At 35.5% G+C, this 22,554-nt stretch overlaps 1 protein-coding gene across 1 annotated transcript in view; it reads right to left on the bottom strand.

Annotated features, from left to right (window-relative positions):
* Positions 1-6,973: 6,973 nt before the first annotated feature.
* Positions 6,974-22,554, bottom strand: part of LOC128026667 (myomesin-2) — a 50,271-nt gene continuing 34,690 nt past the window's right edge. Inside the window, exons 23-36 of the mRNA XM_052613916.1 lie at positions 22,478-22,522; positions 21,815-21,951; positions 19,014-19,158; positions 18,836-18,898; positions 17,686-17,753; positions 17,482-17,595; positions 15,946-16,033; positions 15,803-15,841; positions 14,693-14,798; positions 13,798-13,961; positions 12,240-12,276; positions 12,067-12,089; positions 11,915-11,970; positions 6,974-8,834 (exon numbers count right to left, since the gene is read on the bottom strand). Of these exons, the coding sequence (XP_052469876.1) occupies positions 8,421-8,834; positions 11,915-11,970; positions 12,067-12,089; positions 12,240-12,276; positions 13,798-13,961; positions 14,693-14,798; positions 15,803-15,841; positions 15,946-16,033; positions 17,482-17,595; positions 17,686-17,753; positions 18,836-18,898; positions 19,014-19,158; positions 21,815-21,951; positions 22,478-22,522 (1,499 nt within the window). The 3' untranslated portion in view covers positions 6,974-8,420. The remainder of the gene's footprint in view (positions 8,835-11,914; positions 11,971-12,066; positions 12,090-12,239; positions 12,277-13,797; positions 13,962-14,692; positions 14,799-15,802; positions 15,842-15,945; positions 16,034-17,481; positions 17,596-17,685; positions 17,754-18,835; positions 18,899-19,013; positions 19,159-21,814; positions 21,952-22,477; positions 22,523-22,554) is intronic.

The raw sequence follows: 22,554 nt of genomic DNA, 5'->3' as shown, positions 1-22,554 counted from the left end.
TTGTCATAAACTGCCAAACACTTTTTATTTATTTTTTATAACACATTATAATTAGACTTTTTTTTCTCAATATGGCATAAATTGTGCAAGTGAATCTTGACTAATGAGGAGAATGTAGATGATAAACCAATGATAAACCATTTCTCTGAAAAAGCTCAAAGGTTCATCTCATGAGTCTTCAGTGGGAAAGCTCATACTGTGTAGACAGAGGACAAGACAAGAGTTACAAATTCTGACAATGGACTTATTTTCATCTTTGTGCCCGTATTTATTTTTCCTTTTCTATATCACAATGACATTGTAAAGGTTTAAATATATATATATATATATATATATATATATATATATATATATATATATATATATATATATATATATATATATATATATATATATATATATATTTTGGTCAGACCACTAGTAAAAGTGTAACTGTGAATTCTATCTAGTCTCTTTCAATCAATATCCCACATAATGTGTAAATGTGTACTTTTCAAATGGATATATGGCATACATAAGCATATGGCTTACTGTTCAATACAGTAACTATCATCCAAAATGCTGCCATAGTTTACATCAGAACATCCCTCCAGAGTACACTGTTATATTGACAACATGACTAAGCAATTTGACTGTCTTATCCGTAAACTATAACACAAGGACTTGTCATTCTGATGGCACTGACATGTTCATTGACACAGATATTTATTTTTGAGAGATTAACTAAGGATATTGAGCTAGCAAGAGATTGGCTTTTGCAGGTAATCCATGGTGTTTTGCTATTTGTATGAGTTGTTTTGAGAAATGCACTTACTGTTTTGCAAATCTCAAGAATGATTCAAGAAATGTTCCAAAGCGACTGAGAAAAACTGTAATAAAGCATCAGCTCAGCAACTCAAAGCAGCTACTTTTAGATTGCTTTTTGGAATAACTTATTGTACACATAGTTTTGGGAAATGTATGCTTTGAATAATTATTATTATCTTCACCATCACCAACACACATACTCCAAAAAATGCACTCTCTCATGTGAAAAATTTGATCATATTCCTTTTAGTTTGATCTGAATAAAACATGTCAAACGATTCACTATTTATTCTAAATTAATTTTGCAATGTCATGGGATAAATTTTTACCATGCACTATTGCTTACTAGCATGCATATAACTAGCATATTGGGTGTTTATTAATACTTATAAAGCAAATATTAATGCCTTATTCTGCATGACCATATTTTATATCCCATAATCCTACTCCATACTGAAACTTAACAACTACCTAACTTTCACAAGCAGCAAATTGGAAGTTTATAAAGACAAAAGTCGTCAATAGTTAGTTAATAATAGTGTGAATTGGTCCTTAAACTCAAGTGTGACCAATATGATATCCTGATATCTATAATATCTATAATGAAATGCAATATTTAGTCACATGCTGGTATTCGTCTTTGTTCTTTATTAGTTATATACTGTAAATGATCGTCTTTTATAGTCTTACTGGTGGCATTTATGTAAAAATATATAAATTATATACATAATACCCAAGCGTATGTGAATAGAGATGTAGAAAAGGGAGAACAACATTAAGGAGTTTTCATACCAGGGGAAATTATACCTGTGTTATATTTGGCAACCATATGGGCAATCAATTAGGAAATGCAAATTATCTGTACAAGATGCAACGTGAACATTTCCTTGGCATCTTACACAGCGAGTACAACATCTAAACACGGTACAGCTTATTGAAACCATCTTGTATGATAAGCTTTTAAATAAAGACAATTGAAAACAATGGAAAACATGTTTGCATGATTAAGTGCTCATGTAGCTTCTTTAGATTGTTTACCTTTAAGTGGTTTTCATCTGATGAATTCGCTTTTTTCTGCAGTAATATGATTACTCATGGGATTTTTTTCTCAGTTTTTATTTTCAGATACAATTACTGAGTGAGTTGCTATATAGAATTTTTTTTTTCTCCTTCAGTGTGCCTCATTCCATTGAGGAACCTAAATAATATGTTCATGTCATGTCATGTTACTGTCTCATGGGTGAATCTCCACAAGCCTGTCAAGAAAATTTCATTCAAAAAAGTATATTGTGCATTATGTAAATGAATGAAACATTGTCTCCGTCAATTTTATTTTTTTAACTTCCATTGTCTTTTCAGGCATAACTATATTTACAGTAATAGTTATTTTAATTAAATTTTAAAATGTTTTATTTCAGTAAATATATGGGAGGTTCTAAAAACAGGTTTCATTGACAGTATATATTATTTCTTATTCATTTTTTTTTTTCTTTTGAAATTCGAATGAAACATTTCCAGCTTTCAGCCTATTTTTTTTTTTTTTTTTCGCGGTAATAATTCATTATTTTATACACCCTGACATTAATTGAGCATTTGAATTGTCTGAGCAGTGCTGCTGATGTAATGACCTTCCTTTCTGAAATAACATTCATATACATGCAGCTAAAATGCTAAATGGGGTCCTTTTAAAAACCTGTTTAATTCGCTGAGGTGCTGGTCTATTGTCTGTTTATTTGTTGGCTTATCAGTCGGCCATTTATTGGCACAGAAGGCTTTTCTTCCTCTGTCCTGAGTGGATGTTTTATTTTTCAAGTGTTAATTGTGTTGTGGCATTGCTTCTAGGTAAAAACGGAATAAATAGCTAATAAGCAAAAAGCAGTCATGGTGTAGACTTCTGTGTTACAAATGGAAAGGTTCACTGAACCTGAAACTGTTATTTGCATATTACCGTGGGTCCAAACGGAAATAATTATTTTAAATGCTATTCACTGCTCAGCTTACCCTCCTGGTTATTCTAATCAATGCTTCACAGACATGAACTTTTTTCCCTGCATTTTTTTGCAGAATAAATAATGAATCCATCTGCTGTGTTATGGTATACGTGAATAGCCACTCTATGGAGCTCAACATGTATGCAAATATATTTACTCTGATAAAAAGACAGTACTCAAGCTTGTGAAATTCAGCTTAAATAATTAATACACCTTCCAAGACTATCAGTTGTTCTAAAACAAGGGGACAGAAGGAGAGGAATCTTTACTCTTGTTTGTTGTTTTAGTATCCCCCGATGTTATTAACGCTGAAAGCATTCTCTGAAGCGCTGAGCAGGAGTTTCGCTTTGGGGGAACCAGAAACCAGAGGCGTGTAAGTGGAACTCAGTTTCTGGCATATTTCCAATAGCATTCTGGGATCAAATCCTCTGGATGGCATCAGTAGTGTGCACCATTGAACTACTGTTGATTCATTTCAATTGGTTTGAAATGCAGTTTGAAAGCTACTTGCACTGCTCTCAAAATACATTTGTGGACTAGACCAAAACTGTGCAAAGAAAGGTACTGATAATTTATGAATTTAAAAGTCCCGGCCCAATCAACATTACCATATGAGTATATGGAGGACTGGGGTTGCTTATCTAATGCTGCAACTGCAACAATTCTGTCATCATTTACTCAAAAAAGAACTAAAATAATGATAATCGAAAATAAAGTGTTTAAACCTAGATTGAAAACTAGTTTGCACTTCTGCTCGTGGGATAGAGACACATTTTACCTTTAAGAATTTCTAACATGCCGTAATAATTTTGCAAATCAATTTGTTAAATGTGATTTCGAGCTATATTCTTTTCAATATCCGTTCACAATTCTCATCATTATCTTCTCATTTTCTAAGATTGCTTGATGGCGAGCATTGCTTGGGGCAAGACAGGACCTTTCGAAATCAGTTCTCTTTATGTAGTTAAGAAGGAAAAGTCTGTCATTTGGTGATTTGATGCAATTCATAAAAGTTTAATAGTGTGCCGTGATAGTAGCTGAGATGTAGAGACAGTTGATTGTCATGGAGTCTGGAAAAGGTCTGGGTGATTCACAACCAGTTTTGTGAAAATAAATAAATAAGAAAAATTCCCAGTAAGTAGTAGCCATTCTCATTTGGGAATCTAATGCATTTCATGAATTTGTTCAAGGACAACGAGTTACAAATAAGAAAATGTCATTATATTTCAAATGTGCTGGGGAGCGTAAAACCTGAATGCTACATAACTCTGCGAAGTCAGTCATTTGTCATGCTATGCGGTCGTTATGTGTCATTCTCTTTCACAGTGGGTGAATCTCAACCTAATTTCCTTATTCCTTTAACACAGTTTTGAAAACCACTCAAAATAGAGGACACATTTATATTCAACATGTGTTTAGTGCTGAAAGGCAAATAATCACTATAGTGAGAAGATCTAGTCCTTTCATATACATATGTGCACATAGAGACCTTAAATCAGCATATCAAAAACTCCTTAGAAGACACGCTTGCAGTGTTTATTTTCTTATGATTATTAGTATAATCGCTCAGGTGATTAGTTAAAAGCAAACTTGTATCTATAAGTGAGTTCCCATGAGAAAAGATAAAATAATTTGAGATGAATGGGAATGCTAACAAATGGCTTTTTCCAGGTATAACATACCTCCACGATCAACACTGAAGAAGACGAAGAAACACTTTCCTTTACGAATCAATTCATGGGCTTTTCTGTGCTAATTCTCTTACAGCAAGCTAAAAAAGAAATGAGAAAAACTGTAGTCTTTATCTTCATCTCCATGAACGTGTGAATTTAGGCTGTAAAAGAAAGTGTGAGAGGAACTTTCTTCGAGAACTTTTTTTGTTAATGAAACGTGGTGTAGTGTGAATGGCTGACGAGCCTCACAGTGCTTCCACTCTTATTTTAGGCAGCCGTTCGTGTTTATAAGAATCTCAACATGTTTTGTTAGCATGGCTTTCTTTTTTGCTCAGTGCAGTGGAAGCTAGCACATCTTCAAAGCACGCTCACCCACACTCAGATTATCTGCCAGTGAAAATGCTGTGTGCACTCAGCAGTGATAACAATAGCAAAGTTTCTTTACTTCAAAGTAGTCTCAGATTCTATTATGTTTTATGTATATTTGTGTTGTGGGATACCCAAGGGGCTCTTCAATGAAATGCTAGAGTCATAACTTTCTCAATTTACTTGCTGGGTATTCAGAATCCATTAAGAAGGAAGTAGAATTGTTTAAAACATCCTCTTGTGTGTATAAATACATACGAGTGACCAACTGATAAATAATAAAATAAAATAAAATAATGAAATAAAATGAAAAGATCAAAAGATGTAATTTACTCTGCACTATCATTTACTCTGCTCGTATTATTATTGATAAATTCAAAATACGTTTTAGTAGCTTTGATTTAGTGCACCTACACAGTAAAGAAAAAAGGAAAGATCACTTTGAAAAAAAGTGGAAATACAATTAATCGAATTTCCGAAAGCATAACAGAACTGCAATAAAATATTAATTTTGATGGGTTTTAGTTCTTACAAAATACATTTTAAATTTACATTAATAGCTGTTTGATTAAAATTAAAGTTCCTTGATGCTGCATTTGCTTACACACACATACACACACACCTTGACACATTACATACTTTTTTTCATTTGCTTCTTCACTGGAAATCAAAGTATAAAACCAGGCCCAGTAATCTGGTATTGTGTCTTTTTTTCTTCCGTTGGGTGAAAGCAGGTTGCAGAGAATTCGTACTGGGACACCAGTGCCACCATGTGGTGTTCAGTCTTACGGATTTGTGTTTGGTGGTCAGTCTGCCGTGCAAGCACTGGTCAGCAACAGAGCTACAACAATGACTCCATTAGAATTCACTGCGGATCATCTGTAATGCAGGAGTGGCATTTTCAGCCTGCGTGTGATATTGCCAATGCTCTGTGTTGCATAAAATTTGGAAATGATACTCCTCATGTCTTGAAAGTGATTTGTTGAGATTGTCAGTTGCCTTAGAAATCTGTAAGTTCAAAGCAAAAAATAAATAAAAAATAAAAATCCACTGATTAAATTACATATTATAATTAAATTCATTTCAAAATCAAAACAATTTCCTACTTTTTAATTATTCCAATCAAATTTCTATTGAAGTGAACTGATTACTAAAGTCATTTAATCAGAAAAAAAAAAAAAAAAAACATTAAACAGTGCCACTGCTTGTTAGCATTAAAAATACGAACTCATTACTTAAACATTTAAATTATGAAAAGCATTATCGGGAGCATAGATACAGCGGCCCCTGGTTTGCATGGTTATACCATAGTTTAAATAGTTTTTTAAAATTATATGTATATATATATATTTTTTAAAGTTACATAATAAAACTAGCCGGAGTAGTAGTATTACTATTAGTAGTAATATTTCCCATTTTAATGTGTTACTGCCTTTTCTTTGTAATTATTTGTGAAATTTACTTGCAATTTGCTAGCACAAGCACACTCTTCATGCAAACATTTAACAAAAAAGGTTTGTTGGGCTTTTAGATAATAAAACAGTAGATGGATTGTTCAAAATGATGACAAAAGTACCACTTTGTAGTTTTGAAACTGATGGATCATGTTCTTATTTACTGTAATAAATTAACAGTACACTTCTGTGCACTTGAGGAGTACTGACTTTCACTAAAAACCATCGGCTTGCCAGTTAATTAAAAGTCAATGAAGAAAAGTGAAGAGAAATGATCTAGCAGCATTTGTGTCACCTTGGTTCATTTGTGTATTATCTAATGCAACAAAGAGTGGTTTTCAGAGTAGTCTAAGTTCCACTTTGTGGCCACTGTAAACCAAAGGCATTTATTTCAAAATAGGTAAAAGTAATTCTGATAAATATCTGGAGATATGCCAGGCAATCCAAATTGCCAAGTCATCCATCGTGAATTAGGAAGTAGTAGTGCATTCTTGGCAGCAAAGCACCTCAAGCTAGGTGTTTCATATACATGAAATGATTTGTGAAGTACAACTGGCCCAAGAGCCGAAGAGAAGTGCTGATGCGTTTCAGATTGGCCGGTAGCTTCTGTAATCACATTCATATTTTAATATCATTGTGTGTGTGTTTGTGTACGATGTAAAGGCAGGGATGACACAGGTAGTGACTTCCAACTCTTTTATTAACACAAAGCCAGGAGAAAATTGTGAGGAAGTGAGACGAGGTTGAGAGAGGTACTGATGGTCTCGTGGCTGCAGCTGGGAGCTAAGTGGAGGTCCTGCACTCTCAGGACATCCATCCACTGGAGAAAGCAAATGCCTCTGGATTCCAGTGGCAAACTGAAAGAGCAGCTTTTAAACAGAGATTTAATAAACTAACATCAAAGCTTTCCCTCCAAGCACCTCAGGGGAGAGGGAGCCAAATTCATTAGAGGCCCGCTCAGCTTAGGAAGCCCAGATGACAAACTGTTTCACACATTTTTTTTTCTTTTCGCGGCACTAAATATAACTTGCCCCACCCTCCCTCACACATACTTCCTACTCTCTCTTCATACTTCATGGTTGCTCATTTTATGATACGATGATGCATTTTGGGTGAAAAATACTACCTACAATTCTAGTTTCTTTATTCACTGATTTACGCACTACAGTTCAATCACAGTGTTTGCAAGACAGCATAATATTGATTTTCCTCATTTATTCTGGTTAGAGTTTGAATGAATTTGTGCACAATTACCTCTTACTCTTACTATCTTTAGATTAAATGTGCCATCTTCTAATGCTCACTTAACGTTAAACTCAGAACATTGGTTGTGCAAAAGATGTGTCGAGCTGGTCTGAATGCTTAAACAACAATGAATTTAAATATATGCCTACTTCCATGTTAGTGGAATACTACTACTTCCATAGTATGCTAAAACCAGTACAGCAAAAGAGTAGTATGCCAAATTCACAGTATTTGGAAAAAGGACTCAGATTACCTACTTTATCTACCAAGAATCTAGAACCCCCTTCCTCAAATATTGCCCTGGAGGTGCAATGCACTGCAGAGTTTTAGCTTCAACCCTGATCAAAGTCACCTGCCTGTGATTTTCTAATGATCCCAAAGACATTGATTGGTATTGATTAGCATGCTCAGGTGTGTTTGATTAGGGTTGGAGCTAAACTCTGCAGGAAAGTGGATCTTTGAGGATCCCTGATCTAGAATCTCCCATGAAGCCAAAGAAGATAAGTTGTGAATGGAAGTGAAGCAATTATAGTAATGCTGGTAGATCAGATGACAAGCTACAAAGAACATATGTTTAATGGTTGTGACGTTTCAAATAAATGTAGTATGCACAGACATACTAAACAGTATGTGATTCAACACAACTCATCAGAAAAATAATCTTTACCCTTTTATAGCCATATAATGAACTATGGAGATTCCTGTTTACAGGCGGGGGAAAACAAGATGTGCTGTGTCACAATGGTGGCAAAATGGCATTATGTTTACAGCAAATCAAAATCCAAAACTAAACCTAAACCTCCTTTGCTGCCTTGCAAACACTGATATTTCCTACCAGAAATGTTAATCTAATTTGTGCTGTACGGGTGAATAAGAAGTTACTGTTACTTCTTCCTGGTGGGAGTGGGGGACTTCATGCCACGGGGTGGTACAGAGGATTTGGCATTTTGGGGAGGAGCGGGAGACTTGGCCGCAGCAGGGGCAGTGGGAATCACGATGGGAACTGTGGGCGGCATGATCCTCTTGGGTGAGGATGTGGGTTTGATGTCTGGAATCTTGTCGCCGTGTTTGTACACGCTGACGATGATGTCCACCGACTCGCCGCCGTACTTGTTCAGGACCGTCATGGTGTACTTGCCGGAATCCTCCAGGGACACGCCTTTGATGGTGAGGCTGGCGAACTTGCCCGAGTCCAAGGCAGCGACGTACTGATCACTAAGTTCTAATTCCTGCTCGTTCTTAGACCAGCTGACCAGAGGTTTGGGGTCACCGCAGACTGTGCAGGTCAGACTCAGAGTCTGAAGAAAATAAAAAACAAGTGCATAAACACATATTTCTTCTAAGAGCATCCTCAGAGGAAGTAGGTTGCCATTATCATGCTAAAGACATAAATATGAGAAACAGCATGACTACATTAAGCAGATGCGCATAATTCTGAATGATAATATGGAATTCTGAAGGTGGGATGGCTATGCATCTGTCTTCAACATATAGAATACATTTATTTATATATTTCTTTATTTATATACTTGATATTTTACATATATAAAATGTTTTACATCTATCTATCTATCTATCTATCTATCTATCTATCTATATATATATATATATATATATATATATATATATATATATATATATATATATATATATATATATATATATATATACCTATGTACCTTCTATATCTATATATATATATATATACCTATGTACCTTCTTGCTGCATTCCTTAAACTTAAAAATGTTATAGTGAGAAACCAATTTCTGAAGAATATTTCTAGTCTGTACGTGACAACATAAATCTAATGCTGTTTCTAAATTTTGTGTTGCTTCTATTTTGCCACAGTTGTATTTTTTTCCAGTTTACATGACATATTTCACCGTAATGGATTTCAACAAAGTGACTCATTTGGTTTTTTTAGGGAGAAGAGCAGCTCAATGAAAACTAAAATATAGTACGAAGCCCTGCGGTGGGGAGCTCTCACTGGAAAAACAGTGTGTATGTGACCTATGCAGGTCACCATGTGTTCACCTCATGTTTGCTTTAATGCTGTGGTTTTCAATCCTGGTCCTAGGGATCCATTTCTCTACACACATTTATATGTCTCTCTTATCTGACACCCAGTTCAGTTCATGGAGGTGATCTACATCAGGTGTGTTAAATAAGGGAGACACACAAAATGTGCTGAGGGGTGGGTCCCCAGGAGGACCAGGACTGAAAACCACTGCTTTAATGGATCTGAGAGCCACTGACCTGCTGTTTATTTGATCTGAAAGAGAAAAGGGTGCTGGGTGTTTCCAGCATCAACTATTCAGGCGAATCCTAATCCCACCAATATCCTTTCACAGGCAGAATACACCATATTCCCCAAGCTGGCTTCATGCTGCTTGCAAGCAATGGATTATGAAGCCAAAGACAATGGACATGGATCTTAGGGAGCGGAGAAGTATGACGCCCTCCAGCTTACACTCCCAGGGCTGAAGGGAAAAGCCACAGAACGGCACTCACCGACACGACTGCCTGCGGCAATACAGGTCACTAATGCATTGGCTACAGTTCTCCATGGATGACTGAAAGGAATGCTCTGGGTATAATACAAATTTGGGTCTACTGACAACATTTGAGGCATAATGTTGATTACCACAAAAAATAAGGCTGACTCATTGCTCAGTTTCTAAAAGCAAATGAACATCATGGGTAAAGTAAAGCAGATTCAATGGATGTCTATGGGGACAGTGTTCTTGGGGGTCTCTAAGCAGAAACATGAAGCGCATAGTTTGGTCACTTTAGTTTTGGGACTAATTATCACGAATAACTAACTATTAACTACAACTTTTGCCTCAATATACTCAATACTTTGCTGTTTATTAACACTTAGTAAGACAGTTGTTAAGTTTAGGCATGGGGTAGGACAGACTGAGTAGGATTAAGGGATCTAAATTATGGTCATGCAGAATAAGGCATATGACCTTCTAAATACTAATAAACAGCCAATATGCTAGTAATATGCTTGCCAATAAGCACCTAGTTCATAGTGAGAATTGATCCTTAAAATAAAGTGTAACCTATCATTTTAATATGGCACTTACAATAATTATTCAGTAAAAAACTTTTAATTATATATATATTAACCATTTATATATATATATATATATATATATATATATATATATATATATATATATATATATATATATATATATATATATATATATATATATATATATATATATATATATATATATAAATGGTTAAGTTGCCTAAATCATCATTTTGATGGTGACTACTTTTCTACGTAGAACTTTTGTTTGATTGTTTTACAGTAAGGCTTCATAAGTCACCAGAAATATGTGGGTCTTTGGTTAAATAGCTTGAATTATTCTGTGAAAACTAGTTCATTATTTGAGCTGTAAAGTTGCTTTTGTTGGACTATCTGTCTAGGTGGATGAACATGTGTTTGTGTTGGTTACTGTTATAATTAGTTGGTAGTTTATTAGTAGATTGCTTTAAGTAAAAGGTCCATTTCAAGATATTAATGTGCATATAATGCAAAACCGAGTTTAGCAGCTTTACTGGTGTGGTCAAATATTGTAGTTGAAAGATTGGATGCAACCTCATGCCAACACTTTCCAAGTTCGGACACAGATTGGCAAAGTAAAAGTTTGGACACACTAAGCTGAATTAGTTTATTATGATCTTAAAAACCTTTTGATCTAAAGGCTTATGCTTAAATTCCTGAAATTAGGTTTGAAGACAAATATAAATCGTGCCAACATCACAAACCCATTTTTTATTGGATGAGTTGGAGCAGATAGTGAGGGAAAAGCAGCCAAAAAATGTCCAGCATACATGTGAACACCTGCACAATTTGTTTAAAAAGCATCCCAGAATGCACTTCATGAAATTAGTTGAGAGAAAGTCCAGAATAAGCAGAGCTGGAATCCGGACAAAGTGTGATGACTCTGAAGAAGCTCAAATATAAGATTTGGGAATATTGTACAACGTAATACAATATAATGCCTATTCTCAGTTGCATTTTCTCATAGTTTTATAAAACTATATATATATATATATATATATATATATATATATATATATATATATATATATATATATATATATATATATATATATATATTTATATATATATATATATATATATATATAATTTTGCATTTGCAGTCCCTGGGCAGGATGTTCTTACAAAATTGCAATATTCCATTACATGCAATACAATACATACAATACATACAATATCACATCACACTCCATATAATTATATGTATGTATGTATGTATAGGCATATGTTGTGGTCTTGACATGATTTTCTTCAAAGGGAAGTCAGATCAGAATCCAATTTCAGTTTAAACAAACCTTATTTTCCATGATAGTTACAACATCAGGTAGACCACCAATCACTTTGCCACGGTCTGACAGTGAAAAAAAACACAAAGTTAATTTTAGGAGTATAATTACATATCAAAACAGGACCCCTGAGAGGGTTGGGAGTGATTGAGTATACTTACTCTTTTCAGCATATGCTTCTGCTCTGAAGGGCAAAAGAAACATAGCATTGTTGAGTTCATTAGCAGACCTTAATGTTTTACCCAAACACTGATCTACAGCTCACATGCTTTGCAACTCTAAACATTTAGGACGTGGAAAGCCATGTGGTGGTCTGATGCACTGGTTTTCTTACTTGAGTCTCTGGAATTCTGCGTAGGCGTTGTTGTAGACTACAGAGGGGAAAACAGAAAGAAAAGAATAAAAGTAAGAACATATAAAACATGAATACAAATTTTTAAAAAAGGAAAACAGCACTGTCTCTTTATTCGCAGCGTCTTGTCCCAGAGGCATTGCATAAAAAGAAAATCAGCTCTCATTATTTTAATAGCATTGTTTTCCTGCTTCGCTGGAAATAGCTCTTCTTCCCCTACTCATTACTGTCACCATTCGGCAAATCGCATGACCTGTCAGAAACCAGCCCTTGATTATGTTTGTCATCAAACAGTCTGTTGACTAACTGAACCCCCTGCCAGTATCTGCACCTTTGATACTATGACAGCACTTTTTCATCCCTGGATTTCCCTAAATACATCTCCTGTGTGTGCAGCTGCTACAGCGGCCTTTATAGTTATAATTATGAACACATTCTCACGGGATCAATTTTAGAACACATGTTTATGTTGACCATCTTTGTTGTAACTCTTTTTTTTTTCTTAAATGGAAAAAAAAATCTTTAAAAATAGACAAAACCTTCTCAAAACGTGACAGTCTTGCCATCACCTTCAACACGGATGTGTTTTTCTCATTAATGCTGATTCTGGTAGTGTGGTTAAAAATATCTGAGCTGTTGTTCAAGTATTTCACTTGATACTCAATTAAGTTCAAATGTAATTGGGTTCTTTTTCACACATTTTGAATATATTTCCCGCCCCCCTGAGGTCCAATTATAATGTTTAGTAAAGGTTGTTTTATGCCAACAGTTAATAGTTTGCTGTGATTACTCACAACCCTCTCTCTGACCATTAAAATTAAATGAGGTGGAAGTTATTTTTATATATATATATATATATATTTTTTTTTTTTTTTTTTTTGCTGGTTGTTAAATTGATTTAACAAAATGGGGTACATGAAGTGACACAATTGCTAAACATTTTGTTTTTTCTTAATTTAATTGTGTTCAATCTACTTAAATATGTAAAACTGAAGTTTACTTAATTTGGTTGGTACTACCAAAATAATTTTAGCATCATAAACTGAAACAAGGCAGTGGCTTTTTAGTTCTCAGCATGCTTCATCATTCAGGGTTGGATCAGACGAGTAAATGTTGATATGAAGTGTTTTTGAGTCTAGGGAAAGATCTGGTAGTGCTCAATGATCAGTTAAGTTTTTGGGGTTACCATTGTGCTGAAGAGTGGAGCTTGTAGTTAAGGTTGTGGGTGGCTACATTAATTAAGTTTATAGTAAATGTTGCTCCACTCAGTGAGTGATCATTGCATTAACATCAATACAGTGATGAGTAACTTCCTACTGCAAACGTGACAGTCAAGAGTTTGTACTACTCACATTTAATAAGCAATAAAGTGTGTAATTTATTGACAAATATCAACCTAAATTATTTTAGTGTGTCATAGCTGGTAAATTTAGGTGGTCTTCAGTCAACACATGGGAAGAAATCTACCCAAACAAACTGAGTGCAAATCACTACCTCAGTTTTGTTGAGTACAGTCTATACGTTTTTTTTTACAACTCACGTTCTCCAGAGAGGTCCATGATACGAGAATGCGTCTTCTCGGGATCCACAATCTCAAAAGTGTACATTCCTTTATCCTTATCAGTAGGTTCGACGATCTCCAAAGTTGCCATTGCTGGGTTGCCACCAATTCTCATCCTTTCTGATGCACTGATTTTAGAATCCCTTGAAGTACAAAGAGTACATGAATGCATTAATATCTGTTTGTCACTGAGAGAATGATAGAACCAATATGAACACAAGCAAGCTTTTAACATGTTACACCGAAGGCCTCTTTAATCTCAATCCCTTTTTAAGATCAATTGTTTGCTAATTTTCCATAGAGTAAATGCTCTCAAATCGTTTGACATGCCTTTTTTTTAAAGTGGGGCATCAAATTAGCATGTCCCTAGTGTAAAATTATACACAGCGGGTGTTTTTTTGTGTCACGACTGAATGTGAAATTTCCCCTGCATTAATACCTGCACTGCATGTGATTCAAAACGTGCAACAGGGGGAGGAAAAACCCAGAATAGCCACTTCAAAATGCTAATACAGGGATTTGAGAAGCCATGCGAGCAGACGAGGCTTTTCTCACTGTGTTAGAATTTCACATGCTACTGAACCACCTCTAGGGCAGAGCATTAGGCAACTGCCATCAGAATGATTTGTTTTGCTTCGACAACAGAGCGAGGAACAAGACAGACTCTTTATTCTTGTAATTTCCTGTAGTTCAACAATCGTTTATTTTGTACACCTCACTCTAAAGCAACACAAAACTAAAGCACAAAATCTGAAAACCATGTTTACATGTAGAGTCGCTGTCACACCTGGGGACATGAAGCGTATTTGTGTATTTGTGTATCTTTTTTTTATTCTAGGAAATCATTTCAAGTGAGAGTGGAAAATGTGCATACTTTTGCTTCCAATGGATCTTCATCTCCTCGGTGTAATATTTCATATGGCACTGAAGCATAATGCCCTCCGCAGTGCACTGAATCGACAACTCAGAGGCGCTGGATCCTATCCAGGTCCGAAAAAAGAAAGAAAGAGATCTTAAAATTCACCAACAATGCTGTGATTCACCACGTGTTAAAGCTGAGATTCTGTGCTATTTATGCAAAGATTTCCAAGTAGGCACCCAGCAACAAGGAACAACAGTTTTTCTCTTCAAAATGATCCTTCTGCTGTTTTCATTTTATTGTTTTCTTTTTTGGAATAAAGAGTAGTAATTATTTTAGTACACTGGAAACTGAAGTGGGTAGAAGTGCAATGAATTGGTCAACCAGTGTAGTTTACATTAATTGTGTGTAAAAAAAAATTTTGAATCTGACAAAACCTTTTTTACCTCAAAATCATAAGTAATTGTAATTGGAAAAATAATATTAATCAATTCCTATATAGGGATTCTATGGCCTTTCCAAGCATCTCAAGGCGAAGACAGGGAAACACCCCGCATGGATGACCAGTCCACAAAAAAGTATATATATTATTAAAATTATAGTTATGTATTTCACCAGTATAAAGTTTGGACATGCTTGACTGAACTTATGCTTCTAACACTCTTTGTGAATTTAAATCTTGGGCTTATAAAAGCTTAAAATGGGTTTTATGTAACTGTAATAGTATTTTTATCTACTTTGTATATGATGTTTTATTTGATGGATTTACTATTATGCTTATTTATGCTCTTTTTTTAATCTGAATACTCACTTAAACACCAACAAGGCATGCGTTTTAGCAAAGGAGTATCAGAGTCTCCCTTGGTTTACAGTCATACAATTCATCACTAAGATCGTGACTGCTCCAGCACAGCACTAAAAATGAACTATGGGAAACCATAAAAAGTTCATAATTGAAGTTCTGGATCATTTTACGTTAGATGACCAGATTTAGACTCCATGGATAGAGAAGATGAGAGAGGGGTGGAAGACGGTTGATTTAAAATCAGTTGATGTTAACACAAGGAAAGACAGGCTGGCTTCGGAGAGCCAAATGACAAGCATGATGATACATGTCATACACACCAGCGATGCGACTCAGCTCATTAATGATGTCATCAAAAGCTGTGAGAGAGAATAAGAGATCTTTAATACATGTTTTATGGAACATTTTCCAGCACACATTTACATTTTTCTATATTTGATAAGACAATCCTGAGAGATGGTACCTTTGCCAGAAACATCAAGCTGTGACACATCTTGGCCTCTGTCATCAGTGATGGTTGCTTTATATAGTCCCACATCCTTCTTGGAGAACTACAATTTCAGGATAAAAAAGTAAAGAAATACAGCATCTCACAAAAACAGGCCACCTGAGTGATGCTTTTTTTAGAGCATTACTGGCAGAATAGCTTTTGTGCTACATTGTCTTGGGAGTAAATAATAGCTATTTCATATAGTTTTTGTAGAAATAATTCTAACAAAAAATGTCAAAGAATAACCAGCATTTCAAAAAAATGACTATGGCACTGAATTGATTGAGACCCTTGGTTTCAAATCCCTGGGAGTCAAAAACTCAGAAAGGTTATTTCTCATGTTAAATATTCTTATAGTAGTTCTCACAAGATGTCAGGAGCGATTATAACAAATACACCATAATTGTGTCATGCTTCTTTGTATTTATGGAAGTTGCACAAGCTGTTTTACTTTGTACCTGGGAAAAATATCGACTGAAACAAAACAGAGCTATTACCCGTAACAGTCCAGCAGGGATTATTTGTCTTTTTACTTAAATAACTGTAGCTATGGGACATGCTTCATACTAATTTTAAACTTTGATTATGAAAAACACAAACACAAACATCTGTTATTGACTAAACTAGTGATCATGAACCCATAAATGGCTCACAGGTCTGTTCTGCTCTCTGGACATAATGAATAAAAAAAAAATGCTACTAATAAATTGCAATTAGCCACATAAACGTGTAAAGAAACACAATATTAAGAGAACATGAAGAGTAAACAATTCAATTCAATCATATTCAGTTGACATCATAAGTAATTTTATTTAAGTAAACTCACTAATGCTAATGACTCATAGTAATACGATCTAGCCCAGCATTTGTTTCATGTGTTAGGCTTTTAGATCACTGTTAAACAAAGCTCTGTCATGAAACTCTAGATGGTGCAGGCCGATATGTTCTAACTCAATCTGATATAATCTCATTATTATCCACATGATACAGCTGATTGGTTTCTTTTCAAGTCAGCAGCCAATGTTGCTGCTCAACATTCAAATACTTGACTAGTGCTTGCTGTAGCTGTTGCCGCATGCTTAAGAAACCCTCCACCTTCCCCAGCTCCACCTGTATAGATCTGCTATGGGGTCATTTCATGTATGTTATATATGGATGCTGTACTGTATGTTAAATGTGCAGCAGCAGTATTTCCTTTATGCTTACAGCAGTATGTCTGTGGATGTATTAGCAGTAGCAAGTCTGTTCCGCCAAGACAAAGCACATAAACATTGTTCTTTCGCTCCAAGAGTTGTCATGACAAAACTATTGTTTATGTATTCACTGGAAATATTTAATAACCTGGAAATAATATTTTAGGTGAACTAGTCTTTTTAATACATTTCATTGTGTGATTTTAAGGCTTTTTGGTTGACTTTTGTATGTTAAGCAATTTTGGCACAGTTAAGAACCACTTTGCTAATTTTTTTTTTTTTTTTAGCTCCCGTGTTTATGCAATGAATTGCTCACATTAGTTAGGGGGAACTTGCAGACTCCTGAGCTCAAATCGGCGGGCACCTCAGGAATCACCTCTACATCGTCCTTATACCACTGGAACACAGATTCTTTCTTCAGATTAGCCACCTGAAGGGACATGCAAGAAAATGGCATTATATCATCAGTCAGTCAAAGACATTAAGTTTGCTTTGGCTTAATCGTTCCCATTCAACTTGCCTTGCAAACAAGAGTCACAGAGGCATTATCCCCAGTTTGAATGGAGAGGAACTCCGTAAAATGAGGGCCTGAAAGAATAAATGAGAAAACTCAAAGAATCAGTGAGAAACCCTACTGAAAAATAAATAAAAAAATAAACCAGCCTAAGTGATTTGCTTGTCTCCCAGTCTGGCAAAGAAGGTTTTTATCTGTTTTAGCTGAGTGACAAAATTTGCAATGTGCAAAGCTTAACCTTTTCTAAATCTACGGTAACACTTTCGAATAGGGAACACTTATTCACTATTAACTTAAACTTTTTCCTCAATAAATTCCTAATTTGCTGCTTATTAATAGTTAGTAAGCTAGTAATAAAAAACATAATCAAAGCTCACAACAGACACGGAAGAGAAGACAATGCATTTTGGGTTTTTTTTGGACCAAAATGTATTTTTGATGCTTCAACAAATTCTTACTGACGCTCTGAAGTCACATGGACTACTTTGATGATGTTTTTCTTACCTTTCTGGACATGGACAGTATACTGTACACACAGCTTCAATGGAGGGACTGAGAGCTCTCGGACTAAATCTAAAATATCTTAAACTGTGTTCCCAAGATAAATGGAGGTCTTACGGGTTTGGAACGACATGAGGGTGAGTCAATAATGACATCATTTTAATTTTGGGTGAACTAACCCTTTAAGCTTAGGTGTTGGGTAAGATTAGGGATGTAGAGTAAGGTCATGTAGAATAAGGCATTAATGTGTACTTAGTTAGCAATAATAGTAATAAATGGCTAATATTCTAGTAATGCATACTAATAAGTAACTAGATAAGAGACCCTAAAATAAAGTGTTATCAAATCTACTAGTCTGAGAAGCACCTACAGTGTAATAGAGAGACATATTATAAAAAATCACTTCATGTATGTTCTATGTAAGCAAGTCATACAGGTTTAAAAAAATAAAATAAAATTCATGAGGGCAGTGACAGAATGTCCTTTTAGGCTGAGCTATTCAATGCATATTTCAGCAGGAAACCAATACGAGATGTTGTATATAATGCAAAGCTTGTTTGTAAAAAAGTAATACCAAGAATGGATTACAAAACCACAGGGTCTAATTCACTCTAAGTGTATTTCAACAGCTACATCAACAGGATGAGTGCAGTACCCTCTTTCACACGAATGTATTCCCTCCTTTGGTATTCCGCCTCAGCCAGCGCTGCCTTGAAGGCTGGAAAAGGAAAATAAAGCAGGAACTATAAGAGGTCAGTGAGTAGAGTTCAACAGAAGAGCACAGTCTCTCAAGATGAGAGGCGCAGAAGCCCTAGAGCGCTGCTGGCTCTCACCGTCTCCGATCAGCACCAGAGAGGACTGGGCCTTGGCTCTGCCTTCTTGGATCTGCACGGTGAAAGTGCCCTCGCTGTCGTCAGTGAAATGATCCATCACCATCTCGATAATGCCCGTAGCTGCATCGTGACTCATTTTAGTTTGCTGTGAAAAAGCCAGAGAGGTAAACATTTCTCTCCTGGGCTTTTCTTAGGAGGCTCACACAAATGGAACAGAAAAACATAACAGACGGTAGTATTGCAATGGAGCTGAATCTGTTTATTTGGAATGGTTATGTTTTCTTGCACAGCAAAGGTTGGAGCTAAGCTTAAAGTGATAGTACACTGGGAATGACCATTCAGTAATCCAGTACAAAACCAGTCCATGCTGGCCTTTTCATTTCAATGAGAGGGAAGTTATTCAATTATTCAGCACCAATATTCAATTGCTGGCTGATATCGAAAAGCAAATAACTGTTATGGCTAATAACCAGTGATGGGAATAACGGCGTTATAAATAACGGCGTTACTAACGGCATTACTTTTTCCAGTAACGAGTAATCTAATTGATTACTCTTCTCATCTTAATAACGCCGTTACCGTTACTGCCAAAAAATGCGGCGCGTTACTATAACTGATGATGAAGCTGTTCTTTTTTTTCATCAGACCAACTAGATCTCTGAGCGAGAGGCAAATACTTTTTTTTTTACTGTTCTTCATTGGTTAGTGGGCAGAGCACGAGACAAGCGCATAAATGCTGACGATTGGCTGAGGTAGAGTAAAATTTCATTGTAAGCCAATCAGAGGTAGAGTTGGGCGGGTGTTCGAAAGCACGCATAGTAGTGATGGGAATTCGGCTCTTTTGACTCAGCTCACTGAAAAGAGCCGGCTCTTTGGCTCACAAACGGCTCTTTAAATGACTTTGACTATAATATTTCCATTTTTATTACATAATTATTTAATTTCTATAGGCTAAATTTGAAAAAATAGAGTCGGCTCTTCAGATATGCGAGCCAGCTCCCGAAGTTCAACTAAAAGAGCCGGCTCTTAGAGTCGGCTCATTCGCGAATCGCGAACGACTCATCAAAAGCTCATTCGCGAACGAGTCGATCCATCATCACTAACGCTCATTCGCGAACGACCCATCATCACTAACGCTCATGAATTACGAACAACCCATCATAACTCATAGTCGGACAGGACAGGACACACAAGGAACAACACAAGCCAGTCAGTCAACGAGAGACAGGTATGGCGACGAGCCCAAATAATCCAACAGTAGCCTTCTCTAAATAGAAGTATACATTACTCTTTCCTTCAAGAAATTAAAGAAACAATAAAAGGAAATATCAAAAGTTCCCAAAAATCTATCGTGTTATTTGCATTGATCCACTATATAAACATAATATCTACATCCATGGCATTTGATTGGAGGCTAGTCTCACTTCAGATGTGTGTACAATGTTTCATGTTTCTGTTAATAATGTATTGTATTAAGTGTCCATTTCATTATACTATTCAGATTTATCATAAATAATTGAACATGCACATGTATTTTAAGTTCCTTTAAAGAGGGGTAGAGGTGGGGTCACATTTGAGCATTTTAGGGGTGCTCCGATCACGATCGGCCGATCGTTAATGCGCATCTTGTCAGTAAAGCCGGTTTTCTAATCAGCGGTTAATTCCATCAGGTGCGTGATTTCACACAGAGCAGCTGTTACTACACAGAGCCGTTGTTAACTGAGAAGATGCGCCAATAAACGCTGAAAATGAAGTGGATTTGCGCATCTTCTCTATTAACAACGGCTCTGTGTAGTAACAGCTGCTCTATGTGAAATCACGCACCTGATGGAATTAACCGCTGATTAAATAACCGGCTTTACTGACGAGATGCGCATAACGATCGGCCGATCACGATCGGAGCACCCCTAGAGCATTTAAAATTTAATTTTACTTGAAAGTAACGCAATAGTTACTTTCTTAAGTAACTAGTTACTTTTAAAATTTGTAACTGAGTAACTAATTTAGTTACTTTTTGGAAGAAGTAACTAGTAACTGTAACTAATTACTTTTTAAAAGTAACTTGCCCAACACTGCTAATAACCAGTTGAAATAATTAAATTCAAAATAAAAAAATAAAAGGTAACAATTTAGTATAGGGTCCAATTCACACTAATAAGTAGTTGCTTATTAGCATGTGTATTATTAACATATTTGCTGTTTATTAGTGCTTATAAAGTACATATAATGCATGACATCCATAATCCTACCGAATACCTTATAAACTATTAATAAGCAGCAAATAAGGAGTTAATTGAGGCAAAAGTCATAGTTAATGGTTAGTTAATAGTGAGAATTGGACTAAAATAAAGTGTGACCAAATAAAAAAATAAAAACACAAACTAAAAGCTGAAATCACACAATTATAATGTACAGTACACACATTTTATTTTAGATCTGTTATTGGTTACATTTAACAAGCAGTTATTAAATTATTGGTGTTTGTGAAGATTTGTGGCAAAGGATACTAGAATATATAATTAAACATACTATATTGGTCAATATAAATATCTAAAATAATCTGTCAGTACTTAATGACTCAAGAAATAGTAAAGAAGTCACAAGGACCCTGTTTATGGTGCTTTTATTGTGCTGTTAAACATCTTCTTTTATGTTCCACAGAAGAAAGAAAGTCATATGGGGTTTGGAAGAACTTAAATGTAAATTTTTAATTTTACTTTTAAAATAGAACTCCCTGCTTACTGTTTATGAACTAATGAAGACATGTGGCTGCCTGTACCATTTTATTTGCAGTTGTTTACCTCACAGTTGACAAGCTCCTTGTTATTGGCAAAGAATTTGTAGGTCACAGCAGAGGAGATGCCCTCAGCTTGCAGCCAAAAGCGCATCCGGCCTCTCTCTAGAATCTTATAGGCCAGTTCAGTCTTCAGAGGAATAACTGCGGCACAAGAGTCACACCTGACCATCTGACATGTTGTCTAGTGTGCTGTCACTGTTACATACGCAGAAATAACACATGCCGATCCTAAATAAAAAGTGTATTTTAATCAATAAGTCATGTCCCATGTGAATTCACAGTGAATTTATCAAGCTTAAATGGTATTTTCAGGCACAGTGTAAAGCCAAATCCATTTAACTTTGGTAAAATCACTGTAATTGCCTCAAGTGTATTATAAAACTACAGTAATTTGAAAAAAAAAAACAACAACAAAAAAACACTAATGTTTAATAAATAGTATAACACATCATGGCATATAGTTTATTACTGTAGGGGCAAGTATGGCTATCAAGCAATGTGAGCAATCATTTCTATGACCTTTTAGGATTTTCTTGAATTCCATCACTTTTACAATCCTGGAATATTTCCACGACTGTGGGAACACTGATTATACTCTTCAATTAAAGTGTCGAGTGTGCCTACTGAGCATGTTCATGTTCAATCTCTGCTATGCAGGGTCACTTACTCGGGTTGCGTATGTCATAGCTGAGGGCCAACATCTTCTCCAGCTCTAAAGTGAAGGACAGAGGTAACTATCATTTT

This window comes from Carassius gibelio, chromosome A13 (genome assembly GCF_023724105.1).
Source record: "Carassius gibelio isolate Cgi1373 ecotype wild population from Czech Republic chromosome A13, carGib1.2-hapl.c, whole genome shotgun sequence".
Lineage (NCBI taxonomy): Eukaryota > Metazoa > Chordata > Actinopteri > Cypriniformes > Cyprinidae > Carassius > Carassius gibelio.
This window is presented reverse-complemented; position numbering and strand designations above follow the sequence as displayed.